Source organism: Carassius gibelio, chromosome B22, assembly GCF_023724105.1.
Source record: "Carassius gibelio isolate Cgi1373 ecotype wild population from Czech Republic chromosome B22, carGib1.2-hapl.c, whole genome shotgun sequence".
Taxonomy (NCBI): Eukaryota; Metazoa; Chordata; class Actinopteri; order Cypriniformes; family Cyprinidae; genus Carassius; species Carassius gibelio.
Window position 1 is genome coordinate 12,886,759 of NC_068417.1, and position 23,820 is coordinate 12,910,578.

General features: G+C 35.3%; 2 protein-coding genes across 4 annotated transcripts in view; both read left to right on the forward strand.

Moving 5' to 3' along the window:
• LOC127988026 (SLAM family member 9-like) overlaps nt 1–23,820 on the forward strand; it is a 291,317-nt gene that overhangs the window by 1,079 nt on the left and 266,418 nt on the right. The gene's annotated exons all lie outside the window — the stretch shown is intronic.
• LOC127987082 (uncharacterized) lies at nt 8,979–13,027 on the forward strand. 3 transcript variants are annotated; one of them, XR_008161038.1, is made up of 4 exons: nt 8,979–9,215; nt 9,622–9,721; nt 9,811–11,929; nt 12,949–13,027. XR_008161038.1 is itself a non-coding variant. In XM_052589376.1 (4 exons), the coding sequence occupies exons 1-4, from the start codon at nt 9,115–9,117 to the stop codon at nt 11,156–11,158; spliced, it is 456 nt and encodes a 151-aa protein (XP_052445336.1). In that variant the 5' UTR covers nt 8,993–9,114; the 3' UTR covers nt 11,159–11,484. The 3 variants fall into 3 exon arrangements, 1 of the variants encoding a protein (XP_052445336.1); XR_008161039.1 differs by lacking the exon at nt 12,949–13,027 and having other exon boundaries at nt 9,811–11,307; nt 11,796–12,035; XM_052589376.1 differs by lacking the exon at nt 12,949–13,027 and having other exon boundaries at nt 8,993–9,215; nt 9,811–9,903; nt 10,997–11,484.

Consider the following 23,820-nt stretch of genomic DNA (forward strand, 5'->3'; position numbering starts at 1 on the left):
TTTCTTTTTATTTATTATATTATTTAAAATCCCATGCTATGTGTACTGTGTTAACCTAACTGAGACTTGTTATAGCACTTATATATCATTGCTCTTTTCTTGATTTTGATTGCGTCTTGTCCTCATTTGTATGTCAGTTTGGATAAAAGCATCTGCTAAATGAATAAATGTAAATTTACATACTGAATTTTAAAATAATTTTATAGTTCACAAACTGTGAACATCAAATCACAAATAAGACTATTGATTAGATTTATCCAGACTTGTTTGTCTCATGTTTTCAGCTCGTCTTCCTGTTCCTGTCATCAGCAGTAACTCTTCCCAATGTTCTTCATCATCATCATCATCATCACAGCAGAATTGTTCATTGTTGTGTTCAGTGGTGAATGTGGGTCATGTGACTCTCTCCTGGTACAAAGGAAACAGTTTATTGTCCAGCATCAGTGTGTCTGATCTCAGCATCAGTCTCTCTCTACCTCTGGAGGTGGAATATCAGGAGAAAAACAGCTACAGCTGTGTGATCAACAATCCCATCACAAACCAGACCACACACCTGGACATCAGCAAACTCTGTCACACATGTTCAGGTACAGCAGAGCTGATATTAGTGATGATTTAATCTCTGTCTTTTGTCGTACATCATAGATACTTTGTTATCATTACAGTACTAGTTTGACCGTCTACTTCACATCCCCCAGATTTTCCTATACTGTTGATCTCTATTGCTTCTGCTGGATCTCTGTTGATTGTGGCTGCAGTCGTGATCTTCTATATCTGCAGGAAATGTAGAAAAACTGATCTAGAAGGCAAGTGATACAAAGTGTTATGACAAATAACTCTTTGCTTGAAGAAAAAGCCACAATATATATATGTGTAATTATTGGGATTGGCAATTATATCTATCAGTGTTTCCCAACCCTTTTCCTGGAGGAACACCAACAGTCTCCCTTATCTGACTAATATATTTCTGGTCCTATAGTCTCTACTAATGAGCTGATGAGCAGATTCAGGTGTGATTGACTAAAGAAAAAAAAAAAAGTGTAGTGTTGGTGTGCCTCCAGGAACTGGGTTGAGAAGCACTGATCTATATTAATATCACCAGTCAGCACTCTTTACTTATCTCACTCACACAAAACAAAGATCTATATTTATCAAAACTGAAAATGAAACACACCGGATATAAACAGAAATGCAAATCTAAGTAATTTCAATAACAAGTTAGCCTACACACTGTAAAACCTGACAAGTTAACTTAACTCAAACTGTTTGAGTAAACAGATTGCCTTGATTTAAACCATGTAAGTTTTAAAACTTTGCATTCAAGTTGTAGCGGCAGCCAGTAACCGCTAAGAGACTGAGTAGAGGGAGTAAATGATGACGCGTTTCCACTGCAAATCCTGATGATTTATTGTTGCATTGAATAATAGTAAAGTAAACAAAAGATGAAATGAAATGAAATTACATTAAATGAAAACGGTCAACAGAAAGTGAGCGTCCCAGCTACTCACTCCCTTCCTAACCTACTAACCACACGCAAACTAACAGATAATATGCACCTGTGTCAAGTGACATCACAGATTGAAAGTGAATTTCAAAATAAAAGACATCAATCCTAACCTGGCACCTACACAAGTAATTAAGTGATTAACTAAGTGCTGATTGAGCAATAGTGATGAACAGCTGCTGTTAACAAACAGAATCACTGAAGAAAAGAGAAACACAAGAACTACAACTGACTTCAGACACAGACTTAGATGAAATCAACTGAAATAAAATACATGAAATCTCTCAAGATCTGATTAAACAACCCCACAAACAGCATCACCAGCTCCACTTATTAATAACCAGACTGACTTTATTTCTGTCAGACGTCTACAGAAGATCTTATTGAGAATGAACTAAGGTTTAGATGTTGATTTATTGTTTCATTTGAAGTAACCATGTTAGAGATCAGTGTTTGCTTTAGTTGTGCTCTTGACCCTTGATTTCTGTCTTAATCTTTTCTCTGGCTGTTATAACCGTGTGTTTCTAATACACATTTGTTGTAACTCAAAAGCCGAGAAGAAAAGCCATCAGGTGTTAAACTGTACCTAGGTGTAAGGTTGCTATACTTTATATTGGTGATGACAATCATCAATTATTTTTCCATGCAGAGTCTAATCTCTGATGAAATAGGTGTTGTGTAATTTGATTGATTATAGTAAAAGTGATTCTAAGAGGAAGTGGTTCTGTGATAATCAGTTAATCTGAATAACTTTTCAAACAGTGTGGTCTTCTACGGTGTCAAACAGTCACACACAGACATCAATAATCAGAATATGAACCTCAACAATGGTGACCATAAAAAAACAAAAAAAAATTCCTGCAGAGCATGCTGGGAGCCATGGATGAGTTTTGTACTACAATAGTACCCAGCATGCATTGCAGCATGTTTTTTCATCACCATTGTAGAGGTTCATATTCTGATTATTAATGTCTGTGTTTGACCAAGTACTGGCATAGAAGAAAAATGTGTGTGTACAAAATGTTTAGAAAGTCATTTTTAACTGATTACCACAGAACCTATGGCTCTTAGTGTCATTTTTACTAGAATCACTTCTAATTACACGTCTATTTCATCAGAGATTAGACTCCGTACAGATCAATAAATGATGATTCTCATCACTAATACAACATATAAAAACCTACACCTAGGTACAGGTTAACACCTGATGGTATTTCTTCAGGGCTATTTAGTTACAACAAATGTGTATTAGAAACACATGGTTATAACAGCCAAAGAAAAGACTAAGACAGAAATCAAGGGTCAAGAGCCCAACTAAAGCAAACACTGATCTCTAACATGGTTACTTCAAATGAAACAATAAATCAACATCTAAACCTTAGTTCATTCTCAATAAGATCTTCTGTAGACGTCTGACAGAAATAAAGTCAGTCTGGTTATTAATAAGTGGAGCTGGTGATGCTGTTTGTGGGGTTGTTTAATCAGATCTTGAGAGATTTCATGTATTTTATTTCAGTTGATTTCATCTAAGGCTGTGTCTGAAGTCAGTTGTAGTAGTTCTTGTGTTTCTCTTTTCTTCAGTGATTCTGTTTGTTAACAGCAGCTGTTCATCACTAATTCTCAATGAGCACTTAGTTAATCACTTAATTACTTGAATGCAAAGTTTTAAAACTTACATGGTTTAAATGAAGGCAATATATTTACTCAAACGGTTTGAGTAAAGTTAACTTCTCGGGTTTTACAGTGCTATTTCTTTTGTCTGTTTTCTTAATTGCAGAATATTTATCACGTGTATCCAGTCCTTCGTGCTGTCTTTGCTGTAAACTGGTTTAAAGGGACAGAAGTGAGAGACTTATTTACCCTCATTTGATAAAACTGTTTTGAAAAAAAATAATTTTACATTTAGAAATTTCTAGAATCTCAGGTTTTTGTGTAAAAACCTTTCCAAATTCCTTTTTCCAAAATAAAAAAGTAAGTAAGTGAAATTTTCACTTATTTTTCACAAAATCTTGAAGTGTTCCTGTAGCTCAGTAGCAGATATTGCGTTATAAAGCACAAGGTTGGGGGTTCGATTCCCCGGGAACACATGATAGGTGAAAATTGTTAGCCTGAATGCACTGTAAGTCGCTTTGGATAAAAGTGTCTGCTAAATGCTTTAATTTACATTTACTCAATAAAATTTAACATGTCAAGTTACATGTACTTATTATTTTTTTTATTTTTACTTAACTTAGTTAAGTAGATTTACTTAATTTCCAAATGTGTTAAATTTACTTGAAAAATGCTTGTGCAAAAACTTGCCAAATAAAAATTAAGTAAATTTACTAATTCTTTTTTTCAGTGTACTGGTGTTAAGTGTGTAGTTAAATATGAAGGAGTATGTCCAGTTATTGATTTATACACAAAGATCAACCAATGTTTGAACCTTCTTAAGTGAGGACCAACCGATTTCATATAGTACACAGTGATGAACAGAGTACTTTGCATGCATTATAAATCTCAATGCTGAATGATACACAGAATCCAACGATTTCAACAAGGTCTTTGTGAAGTGTCTGTAAAACACATCTCCATAATCTAAAACCGGCAAAAACGTAGCTTCAACCAGCTTTTTCCGGCCTTTCTGCTTAAACAGGAACTGTTTCTGAAATAAAAACCCAGCTTTTATTTCAATTTAGTGAGTAACTGAATAAGTAATATAATAGTAATATAATATAATGAGTAATAACTTTAGAACAACTTTAGAACCTAATGTCCATATAAGCCACTGAGAAACACTGCATAAAACATTGCAGGATCTCTAACTTCAATAAAAAGTCAATCTTTCTTTATAAAAAAATTGCATTCAGGCCAACAATTTTCTCCTAACATGTGTTCCCTGAGATTTGAACCCCTAACCTTGTGCTTGCAAATGCAATGCTCTACCAATTGAGCTACATTTTTAGTTTTTTTGTTTTTATTACTTTAACTTACAACATTGTATTAAGTAGCCTATTTGGTTCCTGTCCATTTCTAAATGTTTTGATTCTCAAATTTTGGTCATTAATGTCCACTGTAATAGAATTTGTTTAATTATTTGCATGTCAAAGTTATGTGTATCAATGATATATCAAATGACCTCAAACCCAATCTCATTAAATGTCCGGGTTTCAAACGTTTTATTATATATATTTTTTTAAATCTTTTTTTTAACAGAAAGTTAAAGAGGATGAAGTGGTGTATGCAGGTGTCGTCAGAAGATAATCAAACGTCTTTAGTCAGTGCAAGATCCAGCTGTGTGATCACTTTCACCAGGAGTCTAGTTGTGATTTGGGATTGGTGAGAAGGACTGCATCTACCAAGAGTCTGACTGAACATTAACATTAAAAAAAGCATTTTTATTTTCAGCAAAAAAACTTTAGTTTTGCCCTGTATGACCAAGAAAACCCAGTGGACTGAAATGTGTCATTTAGATAAAGATGAATAAAATGCTTCGGGAAAAATAATGCTTAAAACATTTACATGAGACAAATCTTGCCGCATGCACCAAATTCAAGTAAAAATCAGTATTGTCGAGTGTATAAAATGTATAGCATCATTAAAAACTGATGGTTTAACATTTGAAATCAAAGAAATTAAGATGGCCATACATATTAGTAGGTCTATTGCGATTTTAATGTTATTCTGTAACTATGACCCTTTGTTCTACTACTTTTAGAGACCCCTGGCAGTTTGAGGTTCTAGCAGCTCAGTTTATAAGTCAAAAGTAAGACCTGCTGTGGTCTGATATATTTCCATCTCTTCAGAGATGTGGTTTGATCTGTTGGATAGACAAACTGAGTCTTCACATACATGAGTCTATTACTGGACATGTGTGGTTAATGTCAGTGCGTGGTTGTCTTGATGTGTCAAGCGTGTGGTTTAACGGTGTTTTTTCCATTCTAGACATAAGATATTTACAGAGGTGGAGAGTCCAGGGGTCAGAAAGTAAAAGTCCTGCCACATTTTTGCTCCACCCATGAACTCAGCAGCTGATTTCACCAGAGGAGGAAACAAGTCATTCCTTCCAAGTCACAAACTAGTCTCAACTCAAATCCCAAGTCCTCAAAGAGTTAAAGTCAATGAGATAATTAAGAGACTAATTAAATGATGATTGTGCATTGGTGATGAACACCTGCTGTTATTGGGCGTTACAGAGGATCAGATGCTGATGTTTTATTGGTTAAAATTATGCCACCATCATGGAGATCAGTGTTTGCTTCAGTTGGGCTCTTGACCTTTGGTTTCTTATGTTAGATGTTTCTCTGTAAAAGTACATGTGCTGTTATAAAACAGTGTGATCAGTGCTGTGCAGAAAACCGTTACTAGCCGGTTTTACATGATGAAGTAATTATTAGGCATCAGCCTGTTTATTTCCAAAACAATTTTATGTATTTATTATTAACAAATGTTCAGTTTTTAAATAACCTACATTGTGGAACCGTTGGTTTAATCACTATAATGAATACATTTCCTAATGTATGTAATAAATATACATTTTTCGAAATCTTTTCCTAATAAGACGCACAGACATCATGACCCAGCATATGAATCTCAACAATGGTGACAATCAACAAAACGCTTCAAGCTGAAGTGCATGCTGGGTAACACCATAGTAAAAACTCTGATTATGCACTGTAGCATGAATAATTATTGTAACCACTGTTGAGGATCATATGATAAGTGCTCATGTCTAAAATCCCGAGCCTGTACAATTTTTTCCCCCAATATTTAAGCATTACAATAATACTTGTTTAATAGGGCTTTTTTTGTAGTTCAGTAATTGCTGAACATAATTTAACAAACCAAAGAGAGACACCTTCATGAAGTTAATTAAAATGTTTTAGATGAAAAAAGGGCAATTAAATTTTATACTTCAAGCTTTTAATTCAGCAATGTGTTAATGTTTACTACGTAACACAACCGCAAGTGTTTAAAAGCAAATTACTTTGAATTATTAAAAGGGTCAAGAGCCCAACTGAAGCAAACACTGATCTCCATGATGGTGGCATAATTTTAACCAATAAAACATCAGCATCTGATCCTCTGTAACGCCCAATAACAGCAGGTGTTCATCACCAATGCACAATCATCATTTAATTAGTCTCTTAATTATCTCATTGACTTTAACTCTTTGAGGACTTGGGATTTGAGTTGAGACTAGTTTGTGACTTGGAAGGAATGACTTGTTTCCTCCTCTGGTGAAATCAGCTGCTGAGTTCATGGGTGGAGCAAAAATGTGGCAGGACTTTTACTTTCTGACCCCTGGACTCTCCACCTCTGGATATTTATGATAGCCTTATGCGATACACAGAATAGCTTTACTGTGAAATACCCATCAGTGCTGGTGTTTGTAAAAAAATAAAATAAAAAAATAAAAAAGAACATTAAAATGACTATTAAAAATACTATTACTATTAAAAGATAATATACTTTGAAAGCTGAGATTTTGATTCATATCAAAAGTAAACTACTCTCTTGTCTGACAGTACGTTGTCAGTGTCCTCTTTGCTAAGCAATATTTTTGGATTGCATGAGAAAAGAGATGTGGCTGGAGAAGATGAGAAGTGAGAAAAGCTGTAAAAGCGCTAACCCTGCAGAAAAACAAATAAATATATTGCTAGTCAGTAGTTACTTCTAGAGAAGCAGTAGTCATTTCTAAGAACATTTTTTTTTGACATCACACCATTTTATTTAAACATTGTATCAAGTTGTTGTCTGTCAATATCTTAGTTCCATTAAATACAATGTATGATTTTTTTGTTGTAATGCTATCAAGAAGAGAAGTTCAGAAGTTGGACCCCAAAATGTTAAAGTAGAGTCAGAGAAAAATGTAGACAGATAATCTCAATTTAAGGGAACTTAACAGTGTCCAGATACGAACTTGTTGGCCATTATGATGATGATGATGGTCTGCATTCTTCAGGAATGAGTTTTCAGGAATGAGGAAAACAAACCATTATCAGGAAAAAGAAAGAAAAAAAAAAACATGGCTGAATGTGGAATCACAAAAATGGTTTTGTTTGAGAAATGAATATAATTAGCAAACATTTGTTTCCAAGGTTTTCTGGTTTACCCGGATGCAGTTAGTGGGCTCTCTGTGTGCCAAAGTGTTTGTTAACTTTGAAAACTTTCACCTGTAAGTGTGTGATATTGTTGTCTCCAGATAGATGGCTTGGGTCCAAGATTTAAAGGGGGTCATATGATGCTTTTTTTAAGATCACTATTTGGTGTAACAGAATATGAAATGTTCAATTTTTTTTTTTTTTTCTAATTATTTTTGTGATCAACATTTTTATTCAGATTAATTTCACTTTCAGAAATAAATCACAAGTCATGGTTCAAAAGAACTATGAACAAACAGATGCCATGAAGCTGTCCACTTATACAGAGAAAGAGGAAGAATCAGTGAAGTATAGTAGGGATGTCAACTTTTCATCCTATATAGCAACATCTCAAGGGCGGCAGTGGCTCAGTGGTTCATGTAGGTTCAGAGATGTATAAAGTACTAGAGACCCAGACTTGAGTAAAAGTACAAGTGCTCTATCAAAAAAGTGACTTGAGTAGAAGTTGAAGTGCTCTTTAAGCACCACACTTAAGTAGAAGTACTAAAGTATTCAACATTTTTTGTACTTAAGTATTGCAAGTAGTCTATTTTAAAATTTACTACTCAAGTACTTAAAGTAAAAGTACAAGTATTGTGTTATGTAGCTATTAAAGAAAGTAGTCAAAAGTTTGAACATATTGCTTTTACTATTTCAAATGATTAACCTAAAGGACAATCACAATTCCTTTGACTGTAACTTTTTGTAAACAAAAAACGGTTACAGGGTTAGTTCGCCCAATTTGCAAAATTATGTCATTAATAACTTACCCTCATGTCGTTCCAAACCCGTAATAAGACCTCCGTTTATTTTTGGAACACGGTTTAAGATATTTTAGATTTAGTCTGAGAGCTCTCAGTCCCTCCATTGAAGCTGTGTGTACGGTATACTGTCCATGTCCAGAAAGGTAAGAAAAACATCTTCAAAGGAGTCCATGTGACATCAGAGGGTCAGTTAGAATTTTTTGAAGCATCGAAAATACATTTTGGTCCAAAAATAGCAAAAAATATGACTTTATTCAGCATTGTCTTCTCTTCCGTGCCTGTTGTGAGAGAGTTCAAAACAAAGCAGTTTGTGATATCCGGTTCGCGAAAGAATCATTCGATGTAACCGGATCTTTTTGAACCAGTTCACCAAATCAAACTGAATCGTTTGAAACGGTTCACGTTTCCAATACGCATTAATCCACAAATGACTTAAGCTGTTAACTTTTTTAATGTGGCTGACACTCCCTCTGAGTTCAAACAAACCAATATCCCGGGGTAATTAATTTACTCAAACAGCACACTGACTGAACTGCTGTGAAGAGAGAGATGAATACCAAGCCGAGCCAGATAACGAACAAAAGATTAGGTGTGTTCGACATCGGCTGCGGCTGGATGCAACCGATCGGCGAGAGTAGCCGCGTGCAGGTGGGGAGGAGCTGAAAACGGAGATATGAAGCCGGACACGTTGTTGCTCCCGTAGTTTGCTGCAATTACGTCAGTCATGGCAGATCACGTGGCGTTTGCTTACTTGATCGCAGATGAGCTGGAAGCAATAGAAAATCCATTATTTTTGCAATACATTGAGCACGATGAGCAACGAAGGTGAGTAAAGGTTAAATGTAAAAAGTTTATTTTTAAACAAATTATAGACACATTAGCAATTTAACTTTAAAGTTACTAGACCTATACATAGAATCGGAAAATTTTATGTTGAATAAAAACACTGTATCGAAAGTCTAAAGTATTTGCAATGATGTAATGGGTGTTTTTTGTAATCAATAGCTCTTGTTGCTTGCCTTTTAACAATAGTTGTTATTATTTTGGTTTAATTAGAGAGAATGAGTTTTACTCAAATTTTAACACTTCTGTGTATACTAATTATTTAATTAAAATCCCTATTCAACATAAAACACTGATAATAAATGTTTGACTAATGTTACATGTGTGTTCAGGTAGGCTACATACTGTAGCCTATATAGTGAGTACAATTCCTCTTGTTCTTATATAGAATGGTTCCAAAAATAGCCAATTTTGTGGAGGATGTTGTCCCTCTCTACAGTCTCTCAGAATTTAGAAGTCATTTCAGGCTTTCCAGAGAACAAGTGGAGGTTTGTACTGGACTGGTTAATATAAAATTCATTGAACTATTACAAGTGTTAGCATGTTGTCTTGATTACCTATTTTTCTACCTTTGCAGGATGTCATCACTACCCTTGGTCCTGTGTATATGAATTTACAACAGACCAAACTGCCACTCACGAACAGTGTTCTTGCCTGCCTTTGGACATTGGTGAATCAGGAGTCATATCGTGGGGTGGCAGATAGATTTAACATGTCAAAATCCACTCTTGCCAAGCATCTCCATGAGTTTTGTTACAATATTAACACATACATGGCCCACCACATATCCTGGCCCAGAGGTCAAAGGCTGGAGATGTCAAAGTTAGGCTTTGACACAGCAGGTTTCCCCAACACTGTATGTGCGGTAGATGGGTGTCACATTCCTATAATGAGACCCCACTGTGATAATCCCCTAGCATACATGAATAGGAAACAGTTTTATTCTGTAAATTTAACTGGGTTTTGTGACAGTCAGCGGCGCTTCTGTCACATTAGTGTGGGTCACCCTGGGAGTTGGCATGATGCCAGAGCATTTCGCTTCACAGAAGTTTGTCGTGTTCTTGAAGATCCTCATTCACTTGTTCCACAGGGAATGCACATAATTGGGGATTCTGCCTACCCTTTGTTGCCTCAACTTATGAGGCCTTATAGAGACAATGGCCACTTGTCTGCTAGGCAAAGATATTTTAACAGAAAGCTCAATGCAGCTCGCGTGGTCATTGAGCATGCGTTTGGCATTCTAAAATCTAAGTTTAGGAGGCTCCATTACCTGCAAATGAGAAGCATTTCTAATATCAGCTCAGCAGTCTCAGCCTGCTGCATTTTGCATAATCTTTGTTTAGAGCCCAGTGATCAAGTTGTTGTGGTAGGTGATGGTGTTGATGATGAACCATACCCCCAGCAACCCCACAACACTAATGCATGTCATTATAGAGACCAGATTTGTGGCCAGATCTAACTTGTGTGTATACTTAACATACAAAACAAAAGATGAAAAGTAAAGATTTGAATGTTCAGAAATATTCAACAAATGAGAAAACAAACAGATTTTGTTGAAATAAAGAAATTTGTTTTATTGAACAAAATTAGTTTGTCATTAGAAATGTTTTTTTTTTTTGGGGGGGGGGGGGGGGACAAGGGACATTTTGGGGAAAGGTGTAAATCAAAAGAGTTAACATCTATAGATTATAATTTTATTGGGGTTCATGTGGGTTCTGTAATAGATGCATAATTTGCGCTTGTCTTTTCCCCATTTTTTTTAGCTCCTCCACAATTGTTCCCAAGCTGGTCACCATCTTTTTTTCAAAGGACCTTCTCCGCCTCTCCTTAAGTCGCCGCCATCTCTCCAGATCTGGCCTTACCAGGGACTCAAGCACAGCGGTCCTTCTCTCTGCATGCTCTTCATAAGAGTCCAGGAATCGTAAGGGTTGTGGTCGCCTTTGCCGCCTTGTGATGTTTGCATTTTGTATGGTTTCAGTTCCTGGCTGTTCATCCATACTAGCACCTACCAGCTGGTCTTGAAGAGAAGACGTTGTGGGCCTGCTTGTGGAAGAGGTCTCTTCCAAACCCAGAGGTGTGGAGTGAATGGTGCCAGGTGGTGCAGTACCGATCCCCGATGACCCAAATAACTCATCCATTAGCTGGTGGGGGTGGATGTAAAATGACCAATGTTTCAGTCATGTAACACAGGACAATGTTATTTCAGAAACAAAGTAAATCAGTCTTCAACTTACTGTATAGTACTCCCAGGTGATCTTCCCTTCCCCAGTGGCACGACGCCGGTCTTTCACTCTCTTATAAGTAGTTAACATGTTTGCTAGTTTTTTTCGAATTTTCTCACTTGACAAGTTGTAGCCCTTTAGTGAAAATAAGTTTTGTATTTTTTTATAGAATGCCATTTTGTTCCGAAAATAAAGGTGCTGATGAGTTTTTGTAAGGTCCAGTAGAAATAGTGTCATTGTATGTGTTATGTCTGTAAAATGGAGGGGATAAGGAGAGAAATAGATCAACAAAGAAAATTATGTAATTTAACAACAGTATTGCCATTTATCTTCCTTACAGTATTTGATGCAATACCTTGAGACTCGTGCCTGTCTGACTGGAAGGAAGGGGATGAAGGTTGAATGGATGCTGAAGGGTTTCCACACGCTGCACCAGATTGCAGAGTGGAAGGTGGTGGGTCCTTGACAGTGGAGGTAAGTAGTAAAGGGGGCTTAGTGGTAGTAATGGGGCACTGGCTGGTGGATGGTGGAGGTGGTACAGGGGGCTTAGTGGTAGTAATGGGGCACTGGCTGGTGGATGGTGGAGGTGGTACAGGGGGCTTAGTGGTAGTAATGGGGCACTGGCTGGTGGATGGTGGAGGTGGTACAGGGGGCTTAGTGGTAGAAATGGGGCACTGGCTGGTGGATGGTGGAGGTGGTACAGGGGGCTTAGTGGTAGTAATGGGGCACTGGCTGGTGGATGGTGGAGGTGGTACAGGGGGCTTAGTGGTAGAAATGGGGCACTGGCTGGTGGATGGTGGAGGTGGTACAGGGGGCTTAGTGGTAGAAATGGGGCACTGGCTGGTGGATGGTGGAGGTGGTACAGGGGGCTTAGTGGTAGTAATGGGGCACTGGCTGGTGGATGGTGGAGGTGGTACAGGGGGCTTAGTGGTAGAAATGGGGCACTGGCTGGTGGATGGTGGAGGTGGTACAGGGGGCTTAGTGGTAGAAATGGGGCACTGGCTGGTGGATGGTGGAGGTGGTACAGGGGGCTTAGTGGTAGTAATGGGGCACTGGCTGGTGGATGGTGGAGGTGGTACAGGGGGCTTAGTGGTAGAAATGGGGCACTGGCTGGTGGATGGTGGAGGTGGTACAGGGGGCTTAGTGGTAGTAATGGGGCACTGGCTGGTGGATGGTGGAGGTGGTACAGGGGGCTTAGTGGTAGAAATGGGGCACTGGCTGGTGGATGGTGGAGGTGGTACAGGGGGCTTAGTGGTAGAAATGGGGCACTGGCTGGTGGATGGTGGTTTCACAAAACTGAGGTTTAGGGGTGTCAGCGACCTAGTGGAGGTAGTGGGACATGGAATAGGAGGTTGGAAAAGCTTTGCAGCACAAGCTGGGCCACTGAGGAGAGCTGTTTGGAGAGAAGATTGTAGATGTGGTCAGTTTCACTCAAGACTTATTTCCTGTATATTCTGGTTCATTAAGTAAATGTGTACCTTTTGTTTCAACAGCTGATACTTTCTCCATGACAGAGGAAAGGAACATTTGATCTGGGGGAATAAGTGATAAATAAAAAACTTGCACAAATCATTGGTGACTTGTAATTATTTCACAGTCATGTGGTTTACTTACCATTTTGCATCCTTTCAGCGATGTCCTTGGAAACCGTTAGCATGACAACATTGCCTTTGCTGTCTAACACATTAATGGTTACATTGTCCATTTTGTTGTGTGTTACACAGGGTAATGCAGGTTCTTTATATATCCTAAGGAATCATGGGACCATAGCCAACACCTGTTCCATTCATTATTACTTATAGTTAGCAACAATTGCAATTACCCTTTTAAGTCCACTTTCAGTTTTGGCTCAACATTTGTATCAGTGATTTCCATTGTTTTCATGATTAAGTGATTAAGTAACTCTATGTATTAATGGTATTAACACGCGTTTAAGATGTGTGTATAAGTGGTGTTTTGGAAGGGTGTCTTCAATATAACATATTGGATATATACTTTAGCAGTATGACATGGGTGTTTCTGCTAATACAAAATGATAAAAGTAACCTATAAAAAAAAAGTGTTTTTTAAGAAGGTTTCAGCAACAAGATTTTCAGTACCCTCCAGCTGAGCTCTTTTTAACATTTTAAACATAACACCACTGATTTTCATATACAGAAAATCACAATTGTGTTGGATTTACATTGTGATTTAGACCAACTATTTGAAAGTGAACAGAATGTTGTCAAGTTGTTAAGTTGAAGTTACAGCAAGTTGTTAGCAGTTTGCTAACCACATGCAGGTGAAGTATAAACACAGCAAAATAAACTAGAGAATATGAAGAAACCAAACAAATGGAGGAACATAATGTATTATGTATCATTTGTATATGGAGCATACATTTATGACCACATTAGATTGTATGTTTTTAAGATTAATATTTTAGTTATTAAAAATGCTCATTTGAATAGGTTATGCTGCTGAATACTGTAAAGGGTCTGTATAAAAAAGAAAGTCATGCAAAATAAACATACACAAACTTTATATTAACAATAAAGTAAATACAGTAAAACAATATTTAATACATATGATTTATAAGATGAAGATGACATAAAAACGTATTGAACTGTTTTAAAAGTCCATATGAGAATTTCTGAAACTGAAGTCGACTCGCAATAAACTTGAAATGCACGTCATCGGTGTCATCAGTGAATCCAGCCAATCCTGGATCAGTTGTGTCGTCATCAGAACCTGTGCAGCCGCTCTTCAGAAGCTGCGCTGGCTGAGTTCTCCGGCTACTCTCGAATCGCTCTCGTGGTACTTTGACGGCACACGTCACAGTCAAGTGGCGTCAGCGCTGTATCAAGTCGGACAAAATTTCTAACCGGCATGCACTGCTTCAAGTCAGCCGACGATCGGTTTGCGCAAAACTGCATGAAGTCGAACAAGCCTATTGACTCGTTCACGAGTGAAGAACCGTTTCTGTCAGACGTGTCTGATTCGTGAACCGAGGAGCTGATGATACTGCGCATGTGTGATTCAGCGCAGCCGCGGCGCTACCATTGGGCCCGGGTGGGCCTGGGCCCACCCATTTAAGGTCCGGGCCCACCCATTTTGGCCCAGGCCTATGAGTAGTGAGTGATTTTCATTCTAGCGGTTCATCCAATAAGCAGCCCGAGGAAAGCTTTGAGCGAAAGCTTCTCAGCCAATCAGCGGCTTCTACCCCACCAGCAAGTGATCCAATGAAATAAATGACGTTGGCGGACGTCATTCATTCAAGACAGACACAGACAGTTTTTCCGATATGAAACGTAAAACAAAACAAAGCAGCTTATTTTATTTTAAATTCATCAAGAAATGAGCATCTCAAGAGATGCTGTTTTTGTAAGTCTTGTCGTCATTTCCCTGAAGCAGCTTATGAGGATAGATTCATTAATACGGGCTTCAAAGACTGGAAACATTTTTCTGAGGGTTGTGGCAAACATGAAGCCAGAAGGGCACATGGGTCCGTGTACCTTCGTATAATTCGTTTTTTTATTTAATATTGAAATCTGAAAAATGAAAAAACTGCACATTTTTCTTTTTTTCATTTGTCCAAACAAAACGAAAAATCAAGACTTCGGATTAATTTTTTTCGTTTTTATGTTCAGGGACAGAAAACGAATAAACAACTTGAATATTCGATCCCTACATGTGGGCGGTAATGAAACGCCCCCCTCTGCTGATTGGTCAACCAAACATTACAACATAATAATAGTCCTAAAAACATAGTAATAGTCCTACAGATTCTTAATGTGTTTATTTCTACTACATTTTATCTCTTTCTCTTCATCATTTTGGTCCTTTGGCACACGGCTGTTTTATTATAATAGGTACACACCTATCTTTTTTTTTTTTTTTTTTTTATTGCAAGAATAACAATTACAGAAAATGAACACACATACAAAAAAAGAATAAAAATAGAAAATAAAAATAGAAAATAAAATAAAATGCCAGGGTTAAAGATACACAAATGTAAAATACAAAAATTGAATAGAAATAAAACTCAATAGACCAAACAAAAAATTAAAGGCTTTGACATTTCACAAAATCTTAAAATTATTCAACAAATACATGGTTTTAACAGCTTTTTTGTTTGTACTGTCCTTAATGGAAACCATATAATTTTCTAAATCTTTCAATACCACAGAAAATAAAGGATTCTGATTAGTAAATTTGCACCTATGAATATGAAACTTAACTAAAATAATCAAAAGATTAATAATATACGCTTCCTTTTCCATACTCTTTTCATATTGTAAAAAACCAAATATTACATGTTCGTATAACAAAAGAAAATTACAATCTAATTTGTTATTTATAAATTTAGAAACTTCCCACCACAGCCTTTTGGTATACCGACAGTGCCAGAAAATATGAGGTACAGTTTCTGGCTGCAAAAAACAAAATGAGCAATTTACATCAATGTCTTTATTAAATTTGGATAAAAAATGTTTAGCAGGGTAAAATTTATGCAGTATCTTGAACGAAATTTCCTTGACCTTATTTGTAAGAATATATTTATTAGGTAACAACCAGACCTTATTCCAATTAATAGTTCCAATAAACTTTGACCAATAGAAAATAACATGTGGTTTACTTACAAGTTCTTTTTGAAAAAGGGAACGTATAGCCTTATTATTTTTGCTTGTCGAAAAACAAACTTTACCACAAATCGTATCAGTAAGATGCAATAAAGACACACGTTTAGAGTATGAAATACCTCTACATAGAGAGACAACACCCAAAGAGATAGCACCAATTACAGAGGCAAATTCTTTAGGGGAAACAGGGAGGTTGAAGTATGAAAGAAACTCATCATAAGTCATTAAATACCCCTGATAATTCAACAACTGACCAACCACAAGAATGCCCTCATCAAACCAAGTTTTCAAAAATATACTCTTATGTTTGTATAAAATATTACAATTATTCCAGATGTAATAATGATGTGGAGAAAAATTATGCTTGTAAATTAACTTCCAAGCCAAAAGTGCTTGCCTGTGAAAAGCTGACAGTTTAACTGGAAGTTTATCGATTTTATAATCACACAAGCAAAAATGAAAGTCCACCAAGTTTGTCAAAAACCAATTTAGATATCATATTCCAAACAGAATCAGTGTTTTTTAGAAAATATTTCAACCAGTTAATTTTGAAAGTGTTATTTAAAATAGAAAAATCTAAATAATCAAGCCCTCCATTTTTATATGAATTAACAATAACAGATTTTCTAATATAGTGTATACGGTTTTTCCACAAAAAATTCAGCATAATTTGATCAATTATCTTATTTGTTTTATTATCTGAGTGTATTGAGGAAGCTATATAAGTAAGCCTTGAAATACCTTCCGCTTTAGCCAGCAGACAACGACCTTTGAGAGACAAGTCTCTCTGCAACCAAATATTAAATCTGTTCTTTACTTTTTTAATCACTGGGTCAAAATTTTGTGAGATTCTCTCCTGCTCATTTTTAGTAATAACCATACCCAAATAAGTAGGAGAATCCTTTACAGGGATATTACATATATTTCTGTAATGGCAACTTTTTAAAGCAAATAGTTCACATTTTTGTAAATTAAGACAAAGCCCTGAGGCACTGGAAAAAACTTCAATGATCTTGACCGCTGACTGAATTTGATCAACATTTTTCAGGAAAAGAGCCGTGTCATCAGCCAACTGACTTATCAGAACACTTCTCTCTTCAACTTGAATTCCTTTTAAATTGGATGATTTAATAAAGTGACAAAACACCTGAGCAACAATAAGAAAGAGGTAAACTGAGACTGGGCAGCCTTGCCTAACTCCTCTTTCCAAATTAAATCTTTGAGTAGTGCCATTCTTTAATTTCACAGAACTACACTGTAAAAAGTGATACTCTATATTTACTCAATTAAATTGTGGCAACAGATTACAAGCAATATTGTTAATTACATTTAACACATTAGAATTAATTGGAATTAATCAAATGAGATGCTTGAAAGAAATTATTCAAAATGAGTAAAATAAAATGAAAAAATTAATTAAAATATATTTAAAAATATCGGTTTTGTTGGATAAAACGAGAAGCACCCAGCTGCAGCCTGCATATAGAGGCGGGGTGGCACAAATTAACCCGCCCCATACCTACTGTGATTGGTTTGACCATCTTTCATAGGCATACATGATAGGAAATGCGTGTGTAGTTGGTGTACACTGTTAAAAATAATACATTATATTTAGTTAATAAAATTGTGGCAACAGATTACAAGCAATATTATTAATTAAATTTAACACATAAGAATTCATTAGAATTAATCAAATGAGATACTTAGAAATTAACCATTCAAAATGAGTTAAATAGCACAAAAAATAAGCTAAGTTTAAACAAATAGAAACAACAACAAAAAAATAACATTTCTTTAAGAAAAACAACACACTATGAACATTATGTTATGCATACCAGGCCAGTAGTTGGCGACTAAGAAACACAGCCCAAAAATGTAATTTACAAAGTCATGTTTTAGTTGATTACATGGAGATGATACAGGCATCATGTTCAAAAGCTCATGTTTTCAAGCTACCAAAACTGGAGACACCTGATGTTAACAAACAAAATCACTGCAGGAGAATAATCTAAATTTTGGTTACCATTACGGTGGTCAGTGTTTGCTGTAGTTGGGAACTTTACCCTTAACCTTTCAAACAAAACTTTTTTTGGTTGCTGTAATTGTGAGATTGCCGCTAGATAAGCCAATAAAGAGTAAGATCAGGTGGTGTTGTTTGTTTTGACAGCATTTGGTCTGGATTTCAGTTGTCCTATGTTTGAACAGCATAAGGTCTGGACATTAAAAAAAAAAAAAAAAGAAAATTTTATTTAGGCACACAAACATCAAGAATCAGCCTGAGAATCTCAACAATGGTGACCATCAAAAATCTTGCTGCACTGCATTCTGGGTGCCACCAATCAAAACTAATTTATGGATCCCATCATGCTGTCTGTCACCATTCTTGAGAATCATATGCTGGTTCTTGATGTCACTTAGTGCCAAAGAGAAAGTCCTTCTCCATCGCATTTTTTTTTTCTTAATCAGAATTCTTAAATTCTGGATTTCACATAAAAATCCAGGTCTTCTATTGCAGAATTACAGATGTTGCTTTAATGAATGTCAATTTGTCTCAGAGAACAGGCTCAATTTATAATGCTCAGGCCAAACAAAGATTGTGCTAGATTATAACCAGGACCACCGCAATTCTGTCAGCAAATCTAGCTGTTATAATTCAGTTACAACAGCAGTACAAAATGTAACATTAAAAAGTCAAGGGTCAAGAGCCCAACTAAAGCAAACACTGACCACTATAATGGTAACCCTATAAATGTACCTTTTTTTCCTTCAGAGATTCTGTTTGTGAACCTTAGGTGTCTTCAATAACTTTTGGGGGACTGAAGACACAAACTTCTGAACATGATGCCTGTATCATATCTATTTAAGCAACAAAAATGTGAACATGTTTTTGTAAGTCTTGTCGTCATTTCCCTGAAGCAGCTTATGAGGATAGATTCATTAATACGGGCTTCAAAGACTGGAAACATTTTTCTGAGGGTTGTGGCAAACATGAAGCCAGAAGGGCACATGGGTCCGTGTACCTTCGTATAATTCGTTTTTTTATTTAATATTGAAATCTGAAAAATGAAAAAACTGCACATTTTTCTTTTTTTCATTTGTCCAAACAAAACGAAAAATCAAGACTTCGGATTAATTTTTTTCGTTTTTATGTTCAGGGACAGAAAACGAATAAACAACTTGAATATTCGATCCCTACATGTGGGCGGTAATGAAACGCCCCCCTCCGCTGATTGGTCAACCAAACATTACAACATAATAATAGTCCTAAAAACATAGTAATAGTCCTACAGATTCTTAATGTGTTTATTTCTACTACATTTTATCTCTTTCTCTTCATCATTTTGGTCCTTTGGCACACGGCTGTTTTATTATAATAGGTACACACCTATCTTTTTTTTTTTTTTTTTTTTTTATTGCAAGAATAACAATTACAGAAAATGAACACACATACAAAAAAAGAATAAAAATAGAAAATAAAAATAGAAAATAAAATAAAATGCCAGGGTTAAAGATACACAAATGTAAAATACAAAAATTGAATAGAAATAAAACTCAATAGACCAAACAAAAAATTAAAGGCTTTGACATTTCACAAAATCTTAAAATTATTCAACAAATACATGGTTTTAACAGCTTTTTTGTTTGTACTGTCCTTAATGGAAACCATATAATTTTCTAAATCTTTCAATACCACAGAAAATAAAGGATTCTGATTAGTAAATTTGCACCTATGAATATGAAACTTAACTAAAATAATCAAAAGATTAATAATATACGCTTCCTTTTCCATACTCTTTTCATATTGTAAAAAACCAAATATTACATGTTCGTATAACAAAAGAAAATTACAATCTAATTTGTTATTTATAAATTTAGAAACTTCCCACCACAGCCTTTTGGTATACCGACAGTGCCAGAAAATATGAGGTACAGTTTCTGGCTGCAAAAAACAAAATGAGCAATTTACATCAATGTCTTTATTAAATTTGGATAAAAAATGTTTAGCAGGGTAAAATTTATGCAGTATCTTGAACGAAATTTCCTTGACCTTATTTGTAAGAATATATTTATTAGGTAACAACCAGACCTTATTCCAATTAATAGTTCCAATAAACTTTGACCAATAGAAAATAACATGTGGTTTACTTACAAGTTCTTTTTGAAAAAGGGAACGTATAGCCTTATTATTTTTGCTTGTCGAAAAACAAACTTTACCACAAATCGTATCAGTAAGATGCAATAAAGACACACGTTTAGAGTATGAAATACCTCTACATAGAGAGACAACACCCAAAGAGATAGCACCAATTACAGAGGCAAATTCTTTAGGGGAAACAGGGAGGTTGAAGTATGAAAGAAACTCATCATAAGTCATTAAATACCCCTGATAATTCAACAACTGACCAACCACAAGAATGCCCTCATCAAACCAAGTTTTCAAAAATATACTCTTATGTTTGTATAAAATATTACAATTATTCCAGATGTAATAATGATGTGGAGAAAAATTATGCTTGTAAATTAACTTCCAAGCCAAAAGTGCTTGCCTGTGAAAAGCTGACAGTTTAACTGGAAGTTTATCGATTTTATAATCACACAAGCAAAAATGAAAGTCCACCAAGTTTGTCAAAAACCAATTTAGATATCATATTCCAAACAGAATCAGTGTTTTTTAGAAAATATTTCAACCAGTTAATTTTGAAAGTGTTATTTAAAATAGAAAAATCTAAATAATCAAGCCCTCCATTTTTATATGAATTAACAATAACAGATTTTCTAATATAGTGTATACGGTTTTTCCACAAAAAATTCAGCATAATTTGATCAATTATCTTATTTGTTTTATTATCTGAGTGTATTGAGGAAGCTATATAAGTAAGCCTTGAAATACCTTCCGCTTTAGCCAGCAGACAACGACCTTTGAGAGACAAGTCTCTCTGCAACCAAATATTAAATCTGTTCTTTACTTTTTTAATCACTGGGTCAAAATTTTGTGAGATTCTCTCCTGCTCATTTTTAGTAATAACCATACCCAAATAAGTAGGAGAATCCTTTACAGGGATATTACATATATTTCTGTAATGGCAACTTTTTAAAGCAAATAGTTCACATTTTTGTAAATTAAGACAAAGCCCTGAGGCACTGGAAAAAACTTCAATGATCTTGACCGCTGACTGAATTTGATCAACATTTTTCAGGAAAAGAGCCGTGTCATCAGCCAACTGACTTATCAGAACACTTCTCTCTTCAACTTGAATTCCTTTTAAATTGGATGATTTAATAAAGTGACAAAACACCTGAGCAACAATAAGAAAGAGGTAAACTGAGACTGGGCAGCCTTGCCTAACTCCTCTTTCCAAATTAAATCTTTGAGTAGTGCCATTCTTTAATTTCACAGAACTACACTGTAAAAAGTGATACTCTATATTTACTCAATTAAATTGTGGCAACAGATTACAAGCAATATTGTTAATTACATTTAACACATTAGAATTAATTGGAATTAATCAAATGAGATGCTTGAAAGAAATTATTCAAAATGAGTAAAATAAAATGAAAAAATTAATTAAAATATATTTAAAAATATCGGTTTTGTTGGATAAAACGAGAAGCACCCAGCTGCAGCCTGCATATAGAGGCGGGGTGGCACAAATTAACCCGCCCCATACCTACTGTGATTGGTTTGACCATCTTTCATAGGCATACATGATAGGAAATGCGTGTGTAGTTGGTGTACACTGTTAAAAATAATACATTATATTTAGTTAATAAAATTGTGGCAACAGATTACAAGCAATATTATTAATTAAATTTAACACATAAGAATTCATTAGAATTAATCAAATGAGATACTTAGAAATTAACCATTCAAAATGAGTTAAATAGCACAAAAAATAAGCTAAGTTTAAACAAATAGAAACAACAACAAAAAAATAACATTTCTTTAAGAAAAACAACACACTATGAACATTATGTTATGCATACCAGGCCAGTAGTTGGCGACTAAGAAACACAGCCCAAAAATGTAATTTACAAAGTCATGTTTTAGTTGATTACATGGAGATGATACAGGCATCATGTTCAAAAGCTCATGTTTTCAAGCTACCAAAACTGGAGACACCTGATGTTAACAAACAAAATCACTGCAGGAGAATAATCTAAATTTTGGTTACCATTACGGTGGTCAGTGTTTGCTGTAGTTGGGAACTTTACCCTTAACCTTTCAAACAAAACTTTTTTTGGTTGCTGTAATTGTGAGATTGCCGCTAGATAAGCCAATAAAGAGTAAGATCAGGTGGTGTTGTTTGTTTTGACAGCATTTGGTCTGGATTTCAGTTGTCCTATGTTTGAACAGCATAAGGTCTGGACATTAAAAAAAAAAAAAAAAGAAAATTTTATTTAGGCACACAAACATCAAGAATCAGCCTGAGAATCTCAACAATGGTGACCATCAAAAATCTTGCTGCACTGCATTCTGGGTGCCACCAATCAAAACTAATTTATGGATCCCATCATGCTGTCTGTCACCATTCTTGAGAATCATATGCTGGTTCTTGATGTCACTTAGTGCCAAAGAGAAAGTCCTTCTCCATCGCATTTTTTTTTTCTTAATCAGAATTCTTAAATTCTGGATTTCACATAAAAATCCAGGTCTTCTATTGCAGAATTACAGATGTTGCTTTAATGAATGTCAATTTGTCTCAGAGAACAGGCTCAATTTATAATGCTCAGGCCAAACAAAGATTGTGCTAGATTATAACCAGGACCACCGCAATTCTGTCAGCAAATCTAGCTGTTATAATTCAGTTACAACAGCAGTACAAAATGTAACATTAAAAAGTCAAGGGTCAAGAGCCCAACTAAAGCAAACACTGACCACTATAATGGTAACCCTATAAATGTACCTTTTTTTCCTTCAGAGATTCTGTTTGTGAACCTTAGGTGTCTTCAATAACTTTTGGGGGACTGAAGACACAAACTTCTGAACATGATGCCTGTATCATATCTATTTAAGCAACAAAAATGTGAACATGTATAGTGTTTCATGATCCCCAACTACTGGCCTGGCATGTATAACATAGTATTCTTTAGCATAGTGTTTTTTGTTTCTGTTTTCAATAAAATCAATATTTTTGTGAAAATTTTAATTAATTTTTTCATGTTATTCTACTCATTTTGAATGGTTGGTTGTAACCATCTAATTTGATTATTAATAATTAATTATAAAGTGTTAAATTTAATTAATAATATTGAATGTAACATTTTAAACAATTTTATTGAGTAAATAAAGTGAATCATTTTTTACAGTGTATTTCCCCCCGCATAAAGAGTTTTCATAGCATTACAGAAATAAGCCCCAAACCCAAAGTGTTCTAAACAGTAGAAAATAAAAGGATGCTCAACCGAATCAAAGGCTTTGAAAAAGTCTAAAAAAAGTATAAAGCTATCATCATTTATAAGGTCAGAATAATCAATAAGATCAAAAATAAGTCTAATGTTGTTACATATATGACGGTTTCTCATAAACCCAGATTGATTTTCATCAATAATGGAATCTAATACTAATTTGAATCTTTGGGCAAATACCTGAGCAAATATTTTATAATCATTATTTAACAAACTAATGGGTCTCCAATTATCAATAAGCAACAAATCTTTCTTGGGCTTAGGAATCAAACTAATTATACCTTGCGTCATAGTTGTAGGAAGCTGTGAGTACTGTAAGCTTTCAGAGTATACTTC